Source organism: Oncorhynchus kisutch, linkage group LG3, assembly GCF_002021735.2.
Source record: "Oncorhynchus kisutch isolate 150728-3 linkage group LG3, Okis_V2, whole genome shotgun sequence".
NCBI classification, from domain to species: Eukaryota; Metazoa; Chordata; class Actinopteri; order Salmoniformes; family Salmonidae; genus Oncorhynchus; species Oncorhynchus kisutch.
Window position 1 is genome coordinate 29,395,814 of NC_034176.2, and position 20,711 is coordinate 29,416,524.

The 20,711-nt window shown below is 45.0% G+C and overlaps 1 protein-coding gene across 3 annotated transcripts in view; it reads right to left on the bottom strand.

The window, feature by feature from the left end:
- Positions 1-20,711, bottom strand: part of LOC109879839 (tetratricopeptide repeat protein 28) — a 348,318-nt gene that overhangs the window by 47,680 nt on the left and 279,927 nt on the right. For all 3 annotated transcript variants that reach the window (XM_031820402.1, XM_031820393.1, XM_031820406.1), the window contains one exon: positions 11,818-12,325. In XM_031820402.1, coding sequence (XP_031676262.1) covers positions 11,818-12,325 — 508 coding nt within the window. The remainder of the gene's footprint in view (positions 1-11,817; positions 12,326-20,711) is intronic.

Genomic DNA, 20,711 nt, shown 5'->3' on the forward strand with positions numbered 1-20,711 from the left:
GAGCGCTGGTTCCCCCCATAATTTAATCCTCCCTTGTATGATAGTTTTTGCCTGCCTCACTAACGACACCTTTTACCTATCGGATTTCCTGTTATCAACCTATTGCTTGATCTCCCGGACGACCCTGCCTGTACTGTTGCCTTTTTGGACCCCATGTGTATGACCTTTTGCCTGCCCCTGGACCCAACTACCTGCCATCTCCTGTGGTCCTTTACAATAAACACCTGCTGCGTCCTGCGCTTGAAACCAGCCCTCTGTCTCCCATCGTGTTCATTACAGATGTATTCTTGCTTTTACTGGTGGGACTAAACTTTACTGGCTAGCGGCCCTGTTTACGACCACGAGTAATCAGGACACCTTTCTGAATATTCATAGATGGAACCAACCACTGGTTGGGTGTGACGTATTAGTTAATGTGACGACTGTTGTTCATCGAATGATTAAAGTTTCTAATTGCGTGATTAACTGAATCAAGCCATTATTAACTCATTAACCTGGGGCACCATGGGAAAACTAGTTTTTATTGAGTTTCTATTTCCCAAATTAACTCAAAGAATATCAGAATATCGATTTTACAACAGCCGCTAATTAACCAGTTTCCTCTACCAATCTCGTTCTGAATGTCGTATAGCCCGTGACTCTGCACGGACCCGGGTCTCACCAATGAATTCGTACCACACCAATCTTAGTTGAATATTTATTTACTAAAAAGCTAAAATGATGATAAAAGATACACATAGACAAAACACATTATAGACTATTGATTAGAACTTAGTATAACGGGCCAACACACTATGGCGCATGTTACCCACAAAGGGGATTTCAAAAGAGAGAGAAAAAAGAAAGTACACAAGAGAAATATACTTTTGGGTGAATTTGTCAGCTATGCTATTCTAACCCTAGCCTTGCCCCAAACTGCCGCTCTTATGGGTCAGAATATAATGATGTAATTACGTGGGGATGATCTCCGAGGATTCTCTGCGTGGACCGTTCAGCTGTTCGATGACGCACTACTCCGGCGCACCTCATCCTCCCGATGTCAGTGTCCTTTTTGGCTTAGGAGTCTGTTCCCTCACCCTTTGCTCTGGAAGGGGTCTTCTGAGGACAGACATCTCTGTAGCTCAGAGCTCACAGCATAGGAATGAAACCCTTTAGATACCACAATTCGATGGGAGATGTAGGCTATGTGGTTCGACTTGAATTCACCCGCTTAGACACAGCTACTCATTTGTAGCTTGGGTAGAAAAGGATTTCTTTGTCCTCAAACTTGCGTTCTGGGTTCGTTGACCTTTTAGACCTTGCTGCAGCTGGGGTCACGTAGTCTTGACATACAGTGCCTTGCGAAAGTATTCGGCCCCCTTGAACTTTGCGACCTTTTGCCACATTTCAGGCTTCAAACATAAAGATATAAAACTGTATTTTTTTGTGAAGAATCAACAACAAGTGGGACACAATCATGAAGTAGAACGACATTTATAGGATATTTAAATCTTTTTAACAAATCAAAAACTGAAAAATTGGGCGTGCAAAATTATTCAGCCCCCTTAAGTTAATACTTTGTAGCGCCACCTTTTGCTGCGATTACAGCTGTAAGTCGCTTGGGGTATGTCTCTATCAGTTTTGCACATCGAGAGACTGACATTTTTTCCCATTCCTCCTTGCAAAACAGCTCGAGCTCAGTGAGGTTGGATGGAGAGCATTTGTGAACAGCAGTTTTCAGTTCTTTCCACAGATTCTCGAATGGATTCAGGTCTGGACTTTGACTTGGCCATTCTAACACCTGGATATGTTTATTTTTGAACCATTCCATTGTAGATTTTGCTTTATGTTTTGGATCATTGTCTTGTTGGAAGACAAATCTCCGTCCCAGTCTCAGGTCTTTTGCAGACTCCATCAGGTTTTCTTCCAGAATGGTCCTGTATTTGGCTCCATCCATCTTCCCATCAATTTTAACCATCTTCCCTGTCCCTGCTGAAGAAAAGCAGGCCCAAACCATGATGCTGCGACCGCCATGTTTGACAGTGGGGATGGTGTGTTCAGGGTGATGAGCTGTGTTGCTTTTACGCCAAACATAACGTTTTGCATTGTTGCCAAAATGTTCAATTTTGGTGTCATCTGACCAGAGCACCTTCTTCCACATGTTTGGTGTGTCTCCCAGGTGGGTTGTGGCAAACTTTAAACGACACTTTTTATGGATATCTTTAAGAAATGGCTTTCTTCTTGCCACTCTTCCATAAAGGCCAGATTTGTGCAATATACGACTGATTGTTGTCCTATGGACAGAGTCTCCCACCTCAGCTGTAGATCTCTGCAGTTCATCCAGAGTGATCATGGGCCTCTTGGCTGCATCTCTGATCAGTCTTCTCCTTGTATGAGCTGAAAGTTTAGAGGGACGGCCAGGTCTTGGTAGATTTGCAGTGGTCTGATACTCCTTCCATTTCAATATTATCGCTTGCACAGTGCTCCTTGGGATGTTTAAAGTTTGGGAAATCTTTTTGTATCCAAATCCGGCTTTAAACTTCTTCACAACAGTATCTCGGACCTGCCTGGTGTGTTCCTTGTTCTTCATGATGCTCTCTGCGCTTTTAACGGACCTCTGAGACTATCACAGTGCAGGTGCATTTATACGGAGACTTGATTACACACAGGTGGATTGTATTTATCATCATTAGTCATTTAGGTCAACATTTGATCATTCAGAGATCCTCACTGAATTTCTGGAGAGTTTGCTGCACTGAAAGTAAAGTTGATTTGTTAAAAAAGTTTGAAATATCCAATAAATGTCGTTCCACTTCATGATTGTGTCCCACTTGTTGTTGATTCTTCACAAAAAAAATACAGTTTTATATATTTATGTTTGAAGCCTGAAATGTGGCAAAAGGTCGCAAAGTTCAAGGGGGCCGAATACTTTCGCAAGGCACTGTAAATTCTATACTCACAGGTTTTATACCCTTGGGTCAGAAGTGGGCGTAACCGCCTTTAGGGCAATTCTCTGGGCGTACCAAGTTAATGAGGCAAGGTCTAGATTTGATTAAAATCCAATTTTAGACAACTAACTTAACATTTCATCTTCATTTCATCACTGCACTTCTGAAGGTGGTAAATGACCTTTTAATGGCATCAGACCGAGGCTCTGCATCTGTCCTCGTGCTCCTAGACCTTCTGGCCTGGTTTAGATCTTATCTGTCGGAAAGATATCAGTTTGTCTCTGTGAATGGTTTGTCCTCTGACAAATCAACTGTACATTTCGGTGTTCCTCAAGGTTCCGTTTTAGGACCACTATTGTTTTCACTATATATTTGACCTCTTGGGGATGTCATTCGAAAACATAATGTTAACTTTCACTGCTATGCGGATGACACACAGCTGTACATTTCAATGAAACATGGTGAAGCCCCAAAATTGCCCTCGCTAGAAGCATGTGTTTCAGACATAAGGAAGTGGATGGCTGCAAACGTTCTACTTTTAAACTCGGACAAAACAGAGATGCTTGTTCTAGGTCCCAAGAAACAAAGAGATCTTCTGTTGAATCTGACAATTAATCTTAATGGTTGTACAGTCGTCTCAAATAAAACTGTGAAGGACCTCAGCGTTACTCTGGACCCTGATCTCTCTTTTGAAGAACATATCATGACTGTTTCAAGTACAGCTTTTTTCCATCTACGTAACATTGCAAAAATCAGAAACTTTCTGTCCAAAAATGATGCAGAAAAATTAATCCATGCTATTATCACTTCTAGGTTAGACTACTGCAATGCTCTACTTTCCGGCTACCCGGATAAAGCTCTAAATAAACTTCAGTTAGTGCTAAATACAGCTGCTAGAATCCTGACTAGAACCAAAAAATGTGATCATATTACTCCCGTGCTAGCCTCCCTACACTGGCTTCCTGTCAAAGCAAGGGCTGGTTTCAAGGTTTTACTGCTAACCTACAAAGCATTACATGGGCTTGCTCCTACCTATCTCTCTGATTTAGTCCTGCCGTACATACCTACACTACGGTCACAAGACGCAGGCCTCCTAATTGTCCCTAGAATTTCTAAGCAAACAGCTGGATGCAGGGCTTTCTCCGATAGAGCTAAATTTTTATGGAATGGTCTGCCTACCTATGTGAGAGACGCAAACTCGGTCTCAACCTTTAAGTCTTTACTGAAGACTCATCTCTTCAGTGGGTCATATGATTGAGTGTAGTCTGGCCCAGGGTTGTGAAGGTGAACGGAATGGCTCTGGAGCAACGAACCGCCCTTGCTGTCTCTGCCTGGCCGGTTCCCCTCTTTCCACTGGGATTCTCTGCCTCTAACCCTATTACAGGGGCTGAGTCACTGGCTTACTAGGGCTCTTTCATACCATCCCTAGGAGGGGTGCATCACTTGAGTGGGTTGAGTCACTGATGTGATCTTCCTGTCTGGGTTGGCACCCCCCCTTGGGTTGTGCTGTGGCGGAGATCTTTGTGGGCTATACTCGGCCTTGTCTCAGGATGGTAAGTTGGTGGTTGAAGATATCCCTCTAGTGGTGTGGGGGCTGTGCTTTGGCAAAGTGGGTGGGGTTATATCCTTCCTGTTTGGCCCTGTCCGGGGGTGTCATCGGATGGGGCCACAGTGTCTCCTGACCCCTCCTGTCTCAGCCTCCAGTATTTATTCTACCTGTACATGACCATCTGATCTTTTATCACTCCAGTGTTAATCTGCAAAATTGTAATTATTTGCCTACCTCCTCATGCCTTTTGCACACATTGTATATAGACCCCCCCTTCGTTTTCTACTGTGTTATTGACTTGTTAATTGTTTACTCCATGTGTAACTCTTTGTTGTCTGCTCACACTGCTATGCTTTATCTTGGCCAGGTCGCAGTTGCAAATGAGAACTTGTTCTCAACTAGCCTACCTGGTTAAATAAAGGTGAAATAAAAAAAATAAAAAAAATACTTGGAAAACTCTTCACATTACAATGTTTTCGCAATAACGTCATCTATTAACCTTTAATAACAAAACAAACATGACATACATTTTCATATTCCATCTATCGTCATGACCACCATTGTGGCTGACGGAAACCATTGTTCCAAAGTCCCTTTATTTCATGTTTAATGAAATAGAGGCTGGTTCTCCATAGTAACAGGACAAAAGAATTTGTCTGTGGCCTGAGATTTACCAGGGGCGTGAGGGGTCATAAAACCCCCCACATCTTCAGACCCCTAGATCTCTCCTCCTCTGTTAGGGTTCAGAGATAATCTGTAGGGTTGTGGTCTCCTGTAACCTGACCTGGTCAGGACAGTCATGACAGGTGTTATGCTGGTCTTGTTCCCTATTTCCACGCTCTCTCTTCTGAGGATAACTATTACGTCTCTTAGTTGTCCATTAGAGTCAGCTTTACAACTGTCTTGATGGCTGTCGTAAGCCATGCCACCAACCTACTACATGTTGTCTTGATGGCTGTCGTAAGCCATGCCACCAACCTACTACATATTGTCTTGATGGCTGTCGTAAGCCATGCCATCAACCTAATACATATGGTCTTGATGGCTGTCGTAAGCCATGCCACCAACCTACTACATGTTGTCTTGATGGCTGTCGTAAGCCATGCCACCAACCTACTACATATTGTCTTGATGGATGTCATAAGCCATGCCACCAACGTACTACATATTGTCTTGATGGCTGTCGTAAGCCATGCCACCAACGTACTACATATTGTCTTGATGGCTGTCGTAAGCCATGCCACCAACGTACTACATATTGTCTTGATGGCTGTCGTAAGCCATGCCACCAACCTACTACATATTGTCTTGATGGCTGTCGTAAGCCATGCCACCAACCTACTACATATTGTCTTGATGGCTGTCGTAAGCCATGCCACCAACGTACTACATATTGTCTTGATGGCTGTCGTAAGCCATGCCACCAACCTACTACATATTGTCTTGATGGCTGTCGTAAGCCATGCCACCATCCTACTACATATTGTCTTGATGGCTGTCGTAAGCCATGCCACCATCCTACTACATATTGTCTTGATGGCTGTCGTAAGCCATGCCACCAACCTACTACATATTGTCTTGATGTCTGTCGTAAGCCATGCCACCAACCTACTACATATTGTCTTGATGGCTGTCGTAAGCCATGCCACCAACGTACTACATATTGTCTTGATGGCTGTCGTAAGCCATGCCACCAACCTACTACATGTTGTCTTGATGGCTGTCGTAAGCCATGCCACCAACGTACTACATATTGTCTTGATGTCTGTCGTAAGCCATGCCACCAACGTACTACATATTGTCTTGATGGCTGTCGTAAGCCATGCCACCAACGTACTACATATTGTCTTGATGGCTGTCGTAAGCCATGCCACCAACCTACTACATATTGTCTTGATGGCTGTCGTAAGCCATGCCACCAACCTACTACATATTGTCTTGATGGCTGTCGTAAGCCATGACACCAACCTACTACATGTTGTCTTGATGGCTGTCGTAAGCCATGCAACCAACCTACTACATGTTGTCTTGATGGCTGTCGTAAGCCATGCCACCAACGTACTACATATTGTCTTGATGGCTGTCGTAAGCCATGCCACCATCCTACTACATATTGTCTTGATGGCTGTCGTAAGCCATGCCACCATCCTACTACATATTGTAATGGCTGGACTCAAATATAGCTGAATGTGCTATGTCGTAGACCTCTCCTTAGAGCTGTGACGATAAACCGAAAATGATCGACATTGACATTGACCATGCCTATCAGTTATCGCAGGCCTTTTTCTGATATCGTTCATTAGGACAAGTTGCCTATACTGGAGAAATGTGAAGTTTGAAATGAAACAAGTTTGCTAATATGGGTGATTGTTAATGGGACAATTTGATGGCTACAACCATCAAACTAGTAGGAGTAGTCTAAAGGATAAAAAAAACTGGTGCACATTAATGTTATATATGTATTGTTATCACATAAATTCAGGCAATTCATCTTTATATGGATTGTTGTCCATATGTCCCAGCTCTCCCTCTGCTGGTGTTAACCATAGAGGTACGTATGCTTTCTCATTATGTTAGCCCTGCATTGTAAAGGTTGCATTGGTAATCATTTTATTTCTGCAGGTTTTGACCGTCAGATGACTAGGGCTTTGAAAAGGGGACAATAATTACATTTGAGCTCCAATCAAAAGGCCTGATCTTATAGACTTAATTCCCCCCCTCTGTCTTTTCTACTTATCTATATTTGAATTATCTACGGCACTAGGATTCATTTGCTAGATTTGATTAAGTCCTTGCCAGTGGGGGGGGGGGGGGGGGGAGCAGAACAGAACAGAACAGAACAGCGTGGGTATTAATGTGCAGAGAGTTCCCATGAAAGATGTAAAGGGGTTTTATGGGCTTCTTTTCTCCTGTGACAGTGTGATAGTTATATGTTAGTGTTCCATCACTCTAGCACATCCCAGCCAGTGATAACTCAGTCACTGAGGCTGTCTGTCTCCTCTGCTCTGCTCTGGGCCCATGCAGAGACTCCTGTCCTGACCAATCACATCACAGCTCCCTGACCAGGCAGAGGTATCGTGTATCACGCAACACTGCAGTAAATCTACGTAACAGTAGTAGACCTGAACCTGGACTGGAGTTATAGCAACACATTTAGCTGACTACTGTTTTTCAATGGTCTTTGTTCTCACACCAGTCACTGTGTAGGGCTCCATTTTAAACAACATTTAAACACTTAAAACAAGGTTGTGATAAAGAACATCCAATAAAAAAATTGACAGCAAGAGCTAGGTCAGGTAACTATCAGTAAATATGAATGTGGACATACCCAGAGACAGGTAAACAGGTACTAGTGATATACTGTAGTAGTACCTGGAACCCACAACAAGCAGAGACAGGTAAACAGGTACTAGTGATATACTGTAGTAGTACCTGGAACCCACAACAAGCAGAGACAGGTAAACAGGTACTAGTGATATAGTAGTACCTGGAACCCACAACAAGCAGAGACAGGTAAACAGGTACTAGTGATATACTGTAGTAGTACCTGGAACCCACAACAAGCAGAGACAGGTAAACAGGTACTAGTGATATAGTAGTACCTGGAACCCACAACAAGCAGAGACAGGTAAACAGGTACTAGTGATATAGTAGTACCTGGAACCCACAACAAGCAGAGACAGGTAAACAGGTACTAGTGATATACTGTAGTAGTACCTGGAACCCACAACAAGCAGAGACAGGTAAACAGGTACTAGTGATATACTGTAGTAGAACCTGGAACCCACAACAAGCAGAGACAGGTAAACAGGTACTAGTGATATACTGTAGTAGAACCTGGAACCCACAACAAGCAGAGACAGGTAAACAGGTACTAGTGATATACTGTAGTAGAACCTGGAACCCACAACAAGCAGAGACAGGTAAACAGGTACTAGTGATATACTGTAGTAGTACCTGGAACCCACAACAAGCAGAGACAGGTAAACAGGTACTAGTGATATACTGTAGTAGAACCTGGAACCCACAACAAGCAGAGACAGGTAAACAGGTACTAGTGATATACTGTAGTAGTACCTGGAACCCACAACAAGCAGAGACAGGTAAACAGGTACTAGTGATATACTGTAGTAGAACCTGGAACCCACAACAAGCAGAGACAGGTAAACAGGTACTAGTGATATACTGTAGTAGAACCTGGAACCCACAACAAGCAGAGACAGGTAAACAGGTACTAGTGATATACTGTAGTAGTACCTGGAACCCACAACAAGCAGAGACAGGTAAACAGGTACTAGTGATATACTGTAGTAGAACCTGGAACCCACAACAAGCAGAGACAGGTAAACAGGTACTAGTGATATACTGTAGTAGTACCTGGAACCCACAACAAGCAGAGACAGGTAAACAGGTACTAGTGATATACTGTAGTAGAACCTGGAACCCACAACAAGCAGAGACAGGTAAACAGGTACTAGTGATATACTGTAGTAGAACCTGGAACCCACAACAAGCAGAGACAGGTAAACAGGTACTAGTGATATAGTAGTACCTGGAACCCACAACAAGCAGAGACAGGTAAACAGGTACTAGTGATATACTGTAGTAGAACCTGGAACCCACAACAAGCAGAGACAGGTAAACAGGTACTAGTGATATACTGTAGTAGTACCTGGAACCCACAACAAGCAGAGACAGGTAAACAGGTACTAGTGATATAGTAGTACCTGGAACCCACAACAAGCAGAGACAGGTAAACAGGTACTAGTGATATACTGTAGTAGAACCTGGAACCCACAACAAGCAGAGACAGGTAAACAGGTACTAGTGATATACTGTAGTAGTACCTGGAACCCACAACAAGCAGAGACGGGTAAACAGGTACTAGTGATATACTGTAGTAGTACCTGGAACCCACAACAAGCAGAGACAGGTAAACAGGTACTAGTGATATAGTAGTACCTGGAACCCACAACAAGCAGAGACAGGTAAACAGGTACTAGTGATATACTGTAGTAGAACCTGGAACCCACAACAAGCAGAGACAGGTAAACAGGTACTAGTGATTTACTGTAGTAGTACCTGGAACCCACAACAAGCAGAGACAGGTAAACAGGTACTAGTGATATACTGTAGTACAACCTGGAACCCACAACAAGCAGAGACAGGTAAACAGGTACTAGTGATATACTGTAGTAGAACCTGGAACCCACAACAAGCAGAGACAGGTAAACAGGTACTAGTGATATACTGTAGTAGTACCTGGAACCTACAACAAGCAGAGACAGGTAAACAGGTACTAGTGATATAGTAGTACCTGGAACCCACAACAAGTAGAGACAGGTAAACAGGTACTAGTGATATACTGTAGTAGTACCTGGAACCCACAACAAGCAGAGACAGGTAAACAGGTACTAGTGATTTACTGTAGTAGTACCTGGAACCCACAACAAGCAGAGACAGGTAAACAGGTACTAGTGATATACTGTAGTAGAACCTGGAACCCACAACAAGCAGAGACAGGTAAACAGGTACTAGTGATATACTGTAGTAGAACCTGGAACCCACAACAAGCAGAGACAGGTAAACAGGTACTAGTGATATACTGTAGTAGAACCTGGAACCCACAACAAGCAGAGACAGGTGAACAGGTACTAGTGATATACTGTAGTACCTGGAACCCACAACAAGCAGAGACAGGTAAACAGGTACTAGTGATATACTGTAGTAGTACCTGGAACCCACAACAAGCAGAGACAGGTAAACAGGTACTAGTGATATACTGTAGTAGTACCTGGAACCCACAACAAGCAGAGACAGGTAAACAGGTACTAGTGATATACTGTAGTAGAACCTGGAACCCACAACAAGCAGAGACAGGTAAACAGGTACTAGTGATATACTGTAGTAGTACCTGGAACCCACAACAAGCAGAGACAGGTAAACAGGTACTAGTGATATACTGTAGTAGTACCTGGAACCCACAACAAGCAGAGACAGGTAAACAGGTACTAGTGATATAGTAGTACCTGGAACCCACAACAAGCAGAGACAGGTAAACAGACGTACTAGTGATATACTGTAGTAGAACCTGGAACCCACAACAAGCAGAGACAGGTAAACAGGTACTAGTGATATACTGTAGTAGTACCTGGAACCCACAACAAGCAGAGACAGGTAAACAGGTACTAGTGATATACTGTAGTAGTACCTGGAACCCACAACAAGCAGAGACAGGTAAACAGGTACTAGTGATATACTGTAGTAGAACCTGGAACCCACAACAAGCAGAGACAGGTAAACAGGTACTAGTGATATACTGTAGTAGTACCTGGAACCCACAACAAGCAGAGACAGGTAAACAGGTACTAGTGATATACTGTAGTAGTACCTGGAACCCACAACAAGCAGAGACAGGTAAACAGGTACTAGTGATATACTGTAGTAGTACCTGGAACCCACAACAAGCAGAGACAGGTAAACAGGTACTAGTGATATAGTAGTACCTGGAACCCACAACAAGCAGAGACAGGTAAACAGGTACTAGTGATATACTGTAGTAGAACCTGGAACCCACTACAACGAGAGACAGGTAAACAGGTACTAGTGATATACTGTAGTAGAACCTGGAACCCACAACAAGCAGAGACAGGTAAACAGGTACTAGTGATATACTGTAGTAGTACCTGGAACCTACAACAAGCAGAGGAAAAAGCAGGAGCAGAGAATAACAACATGAGAGGAATGCGGATATCACCCCACCATCAAAGTCTGCTATTTGGCACAGCCGGTGCTAAAATACAGAGAGAATACTGATGCTGCCTCCACCTCCACGCATTGTCTCTCTCACTGGCAAACCATGATCTCTACACTGCTATTCTAGCCTGTTCCCATCACATCCTGCCAAGCTCCTTGTGAGGAAGCATCCCGGCTCTTCTGCAGGTCAGTGACCTGGGTAAAACTCCACACTGCCGGGCTGGAGCAAACACAAAGCCAACCTCCCTCCACCTGTCTGGGACTGCCTTCCTTCTACCATCTACCAGACTAACTTTCTAAAAACCAGGTGGTTCCTCATCCTGTAGGGTGGACGGGGCCAAAAATAAGAACTCACATGCTCATCAGAAAAGGGAAGCCCACAACATGAGGGACATTGACCTCAAATGCCAGGGACAGGCCTAGAGGCCAATCTAAGGGGAAGCATAATAACACTGTACTAAACTAGAAATATTCTTTGTGAGCCATGTTTGAAAATAAACCGAAAAATGAAGATGTTATAGATAGATATGATGCTATCCCCAGCCCAGTCTCCTGACCCACCCACCACAGTGTGTTGTTACGTACCCAGGTTGGAGGAGGCTCTTCCCTCTGCAGCTCTGTCCTTCAGGCCCTCAGCGATGGCCAGCTGCTGTTGGTGGTACTGCTTGGCTCTCTCCAGGTCCTGCATGCAGCGTGCAGCGTGCCCCAGTCCAGCGTACGCCCTCATCTCTATAGGCTGCTCCTCTAGCTCCTGGGCTAGCTCCAGCACATGGGTGTGGTAGGACATGGCCTTGTCAAAGTTACGGTGGTAGTGATAGGCACTGCCCAGGTTGCTGTAGGCACGGGCCTCCTCCCTCTTGCTGTTCAGGGCCTTGGCGATGCCCAGGTGCTGCTCGTGACATTGGACAGCGTTTTCAAAGTCGCCCATGGCGATGTAGACGGCGCCCATGTTGCCCAGCTCTCGTGCCTCCGACAGCTGGTCCTTGGACTGCTTGGCCAGTAGGACACACTGCTTGTGGCTGGCCAGGGCATTAGGGTAGTCCCCGATGGCTGTGTACACATGACCCAGGCTGCTCAGGGCCATAGAAGCTGCCTGGAGACACAGAGAGAACACAGGCACACAAACGTCAGGCAAGTAATTAAGGTCACATAGTAAAAACACTAAAGATTTGTGAAATTGACCCACATTTAAATGAGTTGGTTGCTTTTGCATCTCAAACCATCTCCATCTTTCAACACCCCTCTCCATCCCTCAACACACCTATCTTCATTTGAAAACACCCCTCAACACCCCTTACCATCCCTAAACACCCCTCAACACCGTTCTCCATCCCTCAACACCCCTATCTTAGTTTGACAACACCCCTCTTCATCCCTCAACACCCCTCAACACCCCTCTCTGTACCTCAACACCCTCTCCATCCCTCAACACCCTTTTTCTGTCCCTCAACATCCCTCTCCGTCCCTCAACACCCCTTTTCTGTCCCTCTCCGTCCCTCAACACCCCTCTCCGTCCCCCAAACCCATTTTCTGTCCCTCAACATCCCTCAACACCCCTTTTCTAGCCCTCAACATCCCTCAACATCCCTCAACACCCCTTTTCTGTCCCTCAACATCCCTCTCCGTCCCTCAGCACCCCTCTCTGTCCCTCAACACCCCTCTCTGTCCCTCAACACCCCTCAACATCCCTCAACATTCCATTCCCCAAAGTATATAACAAAAATTATATTTGAAGCAATATTGCTTTAGGGACCAAACAACAAACCAAAAATGCTTTGCTTCCCTTCTTGTGATCTGGGGGGAGGGGGGTGAAACCCTGATGCAGATTAGCACAGCGGTAGGCTTGTTTTAAAGCTGACAGTTTGCCCACTGCAATCTGCTTCATGGAGCACGCCACCAACAATGGAACAAAGAGCCAGTTAATCAGCGGAAGAGGAGAGGGGCTTAGCTTCACTCTTCAGCTGTGGGAGGGAAACAGACCCACTGACTGACTGACTGATTCTCCTCATCTATTCACCACTGGCAACACTTCTCTATCAGGAGGGCTGATGCTGGGAATATATTGTAGCATATTCTTATCTATCGCCTCAATGGGATATATCTCCTCTCACCCCCATCCATCTGCATCAATATGAAGTGTAATATAAAGTGTAGGATGTGCAGTAAAGTGGAGTGGTCTGCAGGCCTGACCCCCTAAGTGACGCACTCACTGTAGGCTTATTAGCTGTTTATATAGAGGGTAAACTGCTGGGAATTGGGGGCGGCTGTTTTTGTGTGGACAGATGTTCCATTAATCGCAGAGGAGAGGGTGAGATAATAACACATCTCCTTCCTGAGGTCTCCCTCTCTCTCTCGCTCTCTCTTTGTGTCTCTGTGTCTCTGTGTCTTACAGAACGGGAGGGGACTGGAGTAGGTTGGACGGGGGTCAGGGAAGAGGACAAAAACCCTGACAAATAAGGCCACAACTCTGCTTGATTTTTCTGCCTGCGTAGGAGCCTCTGTGACATGCTTGGAGTTACACTGACAGGGATGCTTGGAGTTACACTGACAGGGATGCTTGGAGTTACACTGACAGGGATGCTTGGAGTTATACTGACAGGGATGCTTGGAGTTACATGCTTGGAGCCTTCCTTCTGTGTTGTTTTCTGAGCCTTCATTCTGTGTTGTTTTCTGAGCCTTCATTCTGTGTTGTTTTCTGAGCCTTCCTTCTGTGTTGTTTTCTGAGCCTTCATTCTGTGTTGTTTTCTGAGCCTTCATTCTGTGTTGTTTTCTGAGCCTTCATTCTGTGTTGTTTTCTGAGCCTTCCTTCTGTGTTGTTTTCTGAGCCTTCATTCTGTGTTGTTTTCTGAGCCTTCATTCGGTGCTGTTTATCATCAAAAGGCATGTGACTCAACAGTGCCCAGGTTACTATTGTATGTTTATGTCAACACACCTGAAAAAACAGTCAGTCATGTATAAATGCCATGGCACAAGTTCATCCACTTTAATGTATTACAGAAAAACACTGCGCTTTTAAATCAAGATACAGAATTCCACACCACAAGAAGTAATTTACAGAAGAAATGTGGGGGTAATTCCTGCTCCCACAGAGAGACAGAGAGAGTTTCACTGCACCTCTGCTCCAAAACATATAATGAAAACATTGCATGAATTAATAAAAATTATGAACCTAAGAAAAAAATCTATACCGTAAAATACTTTCTCCCACTCCCACTAGCACACAGACGCTGGAACACACTCCCACTCCCACTAGCACACAGACGCTGGAACACACTCCCACTCCCACTAGCACACAGACGCTGGAACACGCTCCCACTCCCACTAGCACACAGACGCTGGAACACACTCCCACTCCCACTAGCACACAGACGCTGGAACACACTCCCACTCCCACTAGCACACAGACGCTGGAACACACTCCCACTCCCACTAGCACACAGACGCTGGAACAAACTCCCACTCCCACTAGCACACAGACGCTGGAACACACTCCCACTCCCACTAGCACACAGACACTGGAACACACTCCCACTCCCACTAGCACACAGACGCTGGAACACACTCCCACTCCCACTAGCACACAGACGCTGGAACACACTCCCACTCCCACTAGCACACAGACGCTGGAACACACTCCCACTCCCACTAGCACACAGACGCTGGAACACACATACACATTTTCTATCTTCCATATTTTCTCTTTCCCAAACACACACACGCACACAGCAGTGCTATCTTTCTTGCATTTCACATGACTGCTGATGCCTGGAACCTATTACCTGCAGACATAAGGACTTCCAGCAGTTTGCTGGAGTTTAAAGCCTCGACAAGACATTATACCGGCCCAAGGAGGCAATTACCTCCCGTCACAACTGTTGCTGTTTCATGTTCCCGGATAGCCTATCTAGGTCTGCTCAATTACATGTGCTGTTTGAAGCTCCGCTCAGCTCCATCTCTCCAACTCCAACTTCCACTCTGTGAGCAGAGAAACCGAGCGGAATCCTCTGCTCTCTATGTTTCTTGGAAAATGAGTGAGGCGAGGACGGAGGGGGAGAGAGAGAGAGAGAGAGAGAGAGAGAGAAAGAGAGAGAGAGCGCAACCTCTCTCCACAGTTGAGATGAGTTGTGCTTGTGATCAGTGTCCCTCTAAAGTGAGACTGCAATGCCGCATTTTCTCCCCAGATAGAGAGTTGATGGAAGATAGTGAGGAGCCAGTCTTGCCTGTCACTGTAGAGGTGCTCTGCTAGGCTTGGGGACAGACGGATGGACAGAGAGACAGAAGTAGAACCCATTCTAGAGCCAGTTGTGACTACAGCCCTCCCTCAACACTGCTCATGTAGACTGACTGAGATCACCCAGCAGCCCAGGAAGCAAACATCTCCTCGAAACATTTGATTTCTGCAAAGGTGACTTTGCTAATTCTATTCCATTTCTTTACTTACCCTCCCTCCCTCCCTCCCTCCCTCCCTCCCTCCCTCCCTCCCTCCCTCCCTCCCTCCCTCCCTCCCTCCCTCCCTCCCTCCCTCCCTCCCTCCCTCCCTCCCTCCCTCCCTCCCTCCCTCCCTCCCTCCCTCCCTCCCTCCCTCCATCTCTCTCATTCCATCTGTGGAGTCAGATCTGATTGTGTTTACAGAGTCCGACCCTTCTCCGGATGTGTGCTGATTTGATTAATCCAAACGTCAGCCTTTATAAACTGTTGATAAACTGCTGGCTCTTATCAGCAAACACGTTTTGCACAGAGGGTCCCCTAATGAAAGGTAAACTGGTGCAGCCCCCTGAGGGAGGGGCGGGGGTGTGGGAGCTCAAGAGGGCAGAGATGACATCTTAATCAGAACGGCTTGGCTAAACAACACAATTCCATTTTTAGAACTCAGACAAGTACGGGGTTTCAAAATGCCTGGCTGGCTGCTACTCCAGTGTCAGGCGTATTCAGTGAGAGGTGGATGTTAATATAGTACAACACATTAGAGAAATGGCTTTTTTTATACCACATGATAGAGGTCATGCATCGTCTGTAATGACCCTTTAATGTCATGCTGCAGTAACACTTCTGTTCCTGGTCGCTGGGTCTGTGTGAACTCTGTGACACTGGGCCCCTAGTGTGTGTGGTTCATTTCCTTGCCAGTAACAACCCACGCTGCTCTGCAGTGTTTAATGAGTGGTTAAATGTTGCTTTTCCGCTGTGACAGGGAGTATGCGTCAACCTCTCAGGACCCCAGGACACTGCTAACTACAACCCCAACTGCAACAACCACCATAATCATCTTCACCATCGCCTAGCAGCAGTGCTGATAGGATGGAGGTGGTTTCCATGGGAACCTGAGTGGTTTGATTACAGCCCACGAGGCAGTAGGGGAGAGTCTGCCACTCATGCTACCTCCTCCTGAGCACACACAAATAGGCAAACTAAGGCATGGCTCACTGCACAACCTGCCACCCGCTGCTCAGACTAAACTGTTTCCACAGAGCTCTACCTCTAGAAGGCCCATGGCTGCCCGTTGCTATGATGATTAGACTGCTAAGCTGTCTGTGTTTACTGACAGCCATCTTCACTGACACGGTCTCATTCATACCAACAGTAGTACATCCCTGATGACAGCCAACAACAACAATAATAACAACATGTTTTACTGACACAACCGGGTCCATTCTACAGCTGTTCCTGTAAAACACACACCCAGCAACAGTCAGTAGACAAGTGAAAGTTGGTCAGTAGACAAATAGGTCACTGGTATTTTTGCAATACCCATCAAACCATACTGCCGGCCGACAGGTTAATAGATGGGAAGTACATGGTTATGCCCTGGTCAATGGCTCCATCAGTTATGAGTAGCCGTGGTAAAAAATGGTTTACTAACTAGGGAATAGGCTGCCATTTGGGATGACGAGGACAGTGATTCGCCTGTGTTTCAGAGATAGCAAAGCAGAGAGGGGGACTAGGGGAGGGATGGAGGGAGCTAGGAGGTGTTAGAGGCGTTGTCCCAGATAGTGTGGACTGAGGGTGGCCTGGGCTGGTCAGAGGAAGACTCCACTCCAGCAGAGTGCTGTTAATAGGATTATGTGTGAGATCCAGAGGAGACGGAAACCACCGCTGATTCCATTATAGAGGAGGTGGCAACAACATCTCTGTCACACTGTCAACATACGTACATACAGTGCCCTCAGAAAGTATTCATACCCCTTGACTTATTCCACATTTTGTTGTACTACAGTCTGAATTCAAAATAGATATAAAAATAATAATAATAATAATATCACCTATCTACACATAATACCCCATAACGCCAAAGTGAAAACAAGTTTTAAATCATTTTTACAAATGTCAAATATCAAATTTATATAAGTATTCACACCCCTGAGTCAATACAGCTGTTAGTCTGTAAGAGCTTTTCACACCTATATAGTACAATATTTTCATATTAGTCTTTTAACCTTTTGTGACTAGGGGGCAGTATTTTCATTTTTGGAAAAATAATGTTCCCATAGTAAACGGGATATTTTGTCAGGACAAGATGCTAGAATATGCATATAATTGACAGCTTAGGATAGAAAACACTCTAAAGTTTCCAAAACTGTAAAAATATTGTCTGTGAGTATAACAGAACTAATGTTGCAGGCGAAAGCCTGAGAAAAATCCAAACAGGAAGGGACTCTTATTTAGAAGGCTCTGCGTTCCTATGCGTCCCTATTGAGCAGTGAATGGGCTATCAACCAGATTACTTTTTCTATGGCTTCCCTAATGTGTCTAGTGTAACAATACATAGTTTCAGGCTCTTTTTTTGAAAAATGAGCCTGAACGTCAACATTGCGTAAGTGGTCAGCTGAAGTCTCTCATAGTGTTTGGTGCGTGAAGGACAAATGTGGCCATTGTTTCTCTCTCTCCTACTAAGAAGCTACCAGTTCCGGTTGATATATTATCGAATAGATATTTGAAAAAGCACCTTGAGGATTGATTATAAACAACGTTTGCCATGTTTCTGTCGATATTATGGAGCTAATTTGGAATATTTTTCACCGTTTTCGTGACTGCAATTTCTGGGCGATTTCTCAGCCAAATGTGAAGAACAAACGGAGCTATTTCGCCAACAAAAATAATATTTTTGGAAAAAAGGAACATTTGCTATCTAACTGGGAGTCTTGTGAGTGAAAACATTCGAAGCTCATCAAAGGTAAATTATTTAATTGAATTGCTTTTCTGTTTTCCGTGACCAAGTTACCTGCTGCTAGCTGGACAAAATGCTATGCTAGGCTATCGATAAACTTACACAAATGCTTGTCTAGCTTTGGCTGTAAAGCATATTTAGAAAATCTGAGATGACAGAATGATTAACAAAAGGCTAAGCTGTGTCTCAATATATTTCATTTGTGATTTTCATGAATAGGAATATTTCCTAGGAATATTTATGTCCGTTGCGATATGCTAATTAGTGTCAGATGATGACGGTCCCGTTCACGGAATGGGGTGTCACTAGAGGTAAAAAATTCTTCAAGCTCTGTCAAGTTGTTGATCATTGCTGGACAGCCATTTTCAAGTCTTGCCATAGATTTTCAAGACGATTTACCCTCCAATGACTCCCCATCCAGCATGAGGGATCATAATCATCGACTGACACTAATTAGCATAATGCAACGGACATAAATATTATTCTTCAACATAAATGCGTAAAACTACGTCACAATGCTGTAGACACCTTGGGGAATACGGAGAAAAAGTAATCTGGTTGATAGCCCATTCACTGCTCAATAGGGACGCATTGGAACGCAGCACAAATGATGTTAAAATAAACTTGCTTAACATCCATTACATATCAAATGTAACCAGTCACGATGTCTGCATTTTACAACTTTCCCCATCAGAAACTGTTTATGATGAATCATGTGAGTAAAAATATCTCCATCCCTAGTCTACACACACACACACACACACACACACACACACACACACACACACACACGCTCCTATGCAGCTAATTAAGAGGCTGTGTAGAAGGAAGGTGAAAAGGAGTATGCTCAAGTGTTTCTCTTAATGAGATGGGAACCAGTCAGAAGAAACAGGCTGAGAACAGAACAGTATCCAGGCAGGCAGCACCAGGAGCCTGCTACATAGGAGAGGAGAGGAAGGAGAGGAGAGGAGAGGAGAGGAGAGGAGAGGAGAGGAGAGGAGAGGAGAGGAGAGGAGAGGAGAGGAGAGGAGAGGAGAGGAGAGGAGAGGAGAGGAGAGGAAGGAGAGGAGAGGAGAGGAGAGGAGAGGAGAGGAGAGGAGAGGAGAGGAGAGGAGAGGAGAGGAGAGGAGAGGAGAGGAGAGGAGAGGAGAGGAGAGGAGAGGAGAGGAGAGGAGAGGAGAGGAGAGGAGAGGAGAGGAGAGGAGAGGAGAGGAGAGGAGAGGAGAGGAGAGGAGGCTAGAAAACGGGGGTAGATAAAAGGCTAGAGGGGTTTGTGTTTGAAGGATGAGAGAAGAGAACGCTAGAGACATCCCAGGGGTGAGGATGTCTCCAGATCTGAATTCACCTGCAGTGATGCATTCTGACAACAAAGGAAACATCTCAACTGGAATAAACAAGGAGAGGGAACCGCAAGCCTGATAGAGGGTGAGGAGAGGAAGGAGAGAGAGGGGAGAGAGGTAGGGAGAGAGAAAGAGAGGCTGATGATACCTGTGTAATGGTAAAATATTCAGAGGGCTTTATGAGTATCAACTCCAATCCCGCCTCTCTCTCTCTACATCTCAATCTCTGTACATCTCTCTCTCTCTCTCTCTCTACATCTTTCTCTCTGTGTACATCTCTCTCTCTCTACAGCTCTCTCTCTGTACATCTCTCTCTCTCTACATCTTTCTCTCTCTCTGTACATCTCTCTCTCACTCTCTCTCTACACATCTCTCTCTATACATCTATCTCTCTCTCATCTCTCTACATCTCTCTCTCTCTATCTCTCTTTCTCTCGACATCTCTCTCTCTCTCTCTCTACATCTTTATCTCTCTACATCGCTCTCTCTATCTCTCTCTCTCTCTCTACATCTCTCTCTCTCTATACATCTCTCTCTTTCACTCTCTCTCTGTACATCTCTCTCCCCATCTCTCTCTCTCTACATCTCTCTTTCTCTCTACATCTCTCTCTCTACATCCCTCTCTACATCTCTCTCTCTACATCTCTCTCTCTCTGTACATCTCTCTCTACATCCCTCTCTACATCTCTCTCTCTCTCTTATTCTCTCTCTCTGTAAATCTCTCTCTCCCTCTCTCTCTCTCTCTACATCCCTCTCTACATCTCTCTCTCTACATCCCTCTCTACATCTCTCTCTCTACATCTCTCTCTCTCTGTACATCTCTCTCTACATCCCTCTCTACATCTCTCTCTCTACATCTCTCTCTCTCTGTACATCTCTCTCTACATCCCTCTCTCTCTCTTATTCTCTCTCTCTGTAAATCTCTCTCTCCCTCTCTCTCTCTCTCTACATCCCTCTCTACATCTCTCTCTCTACAT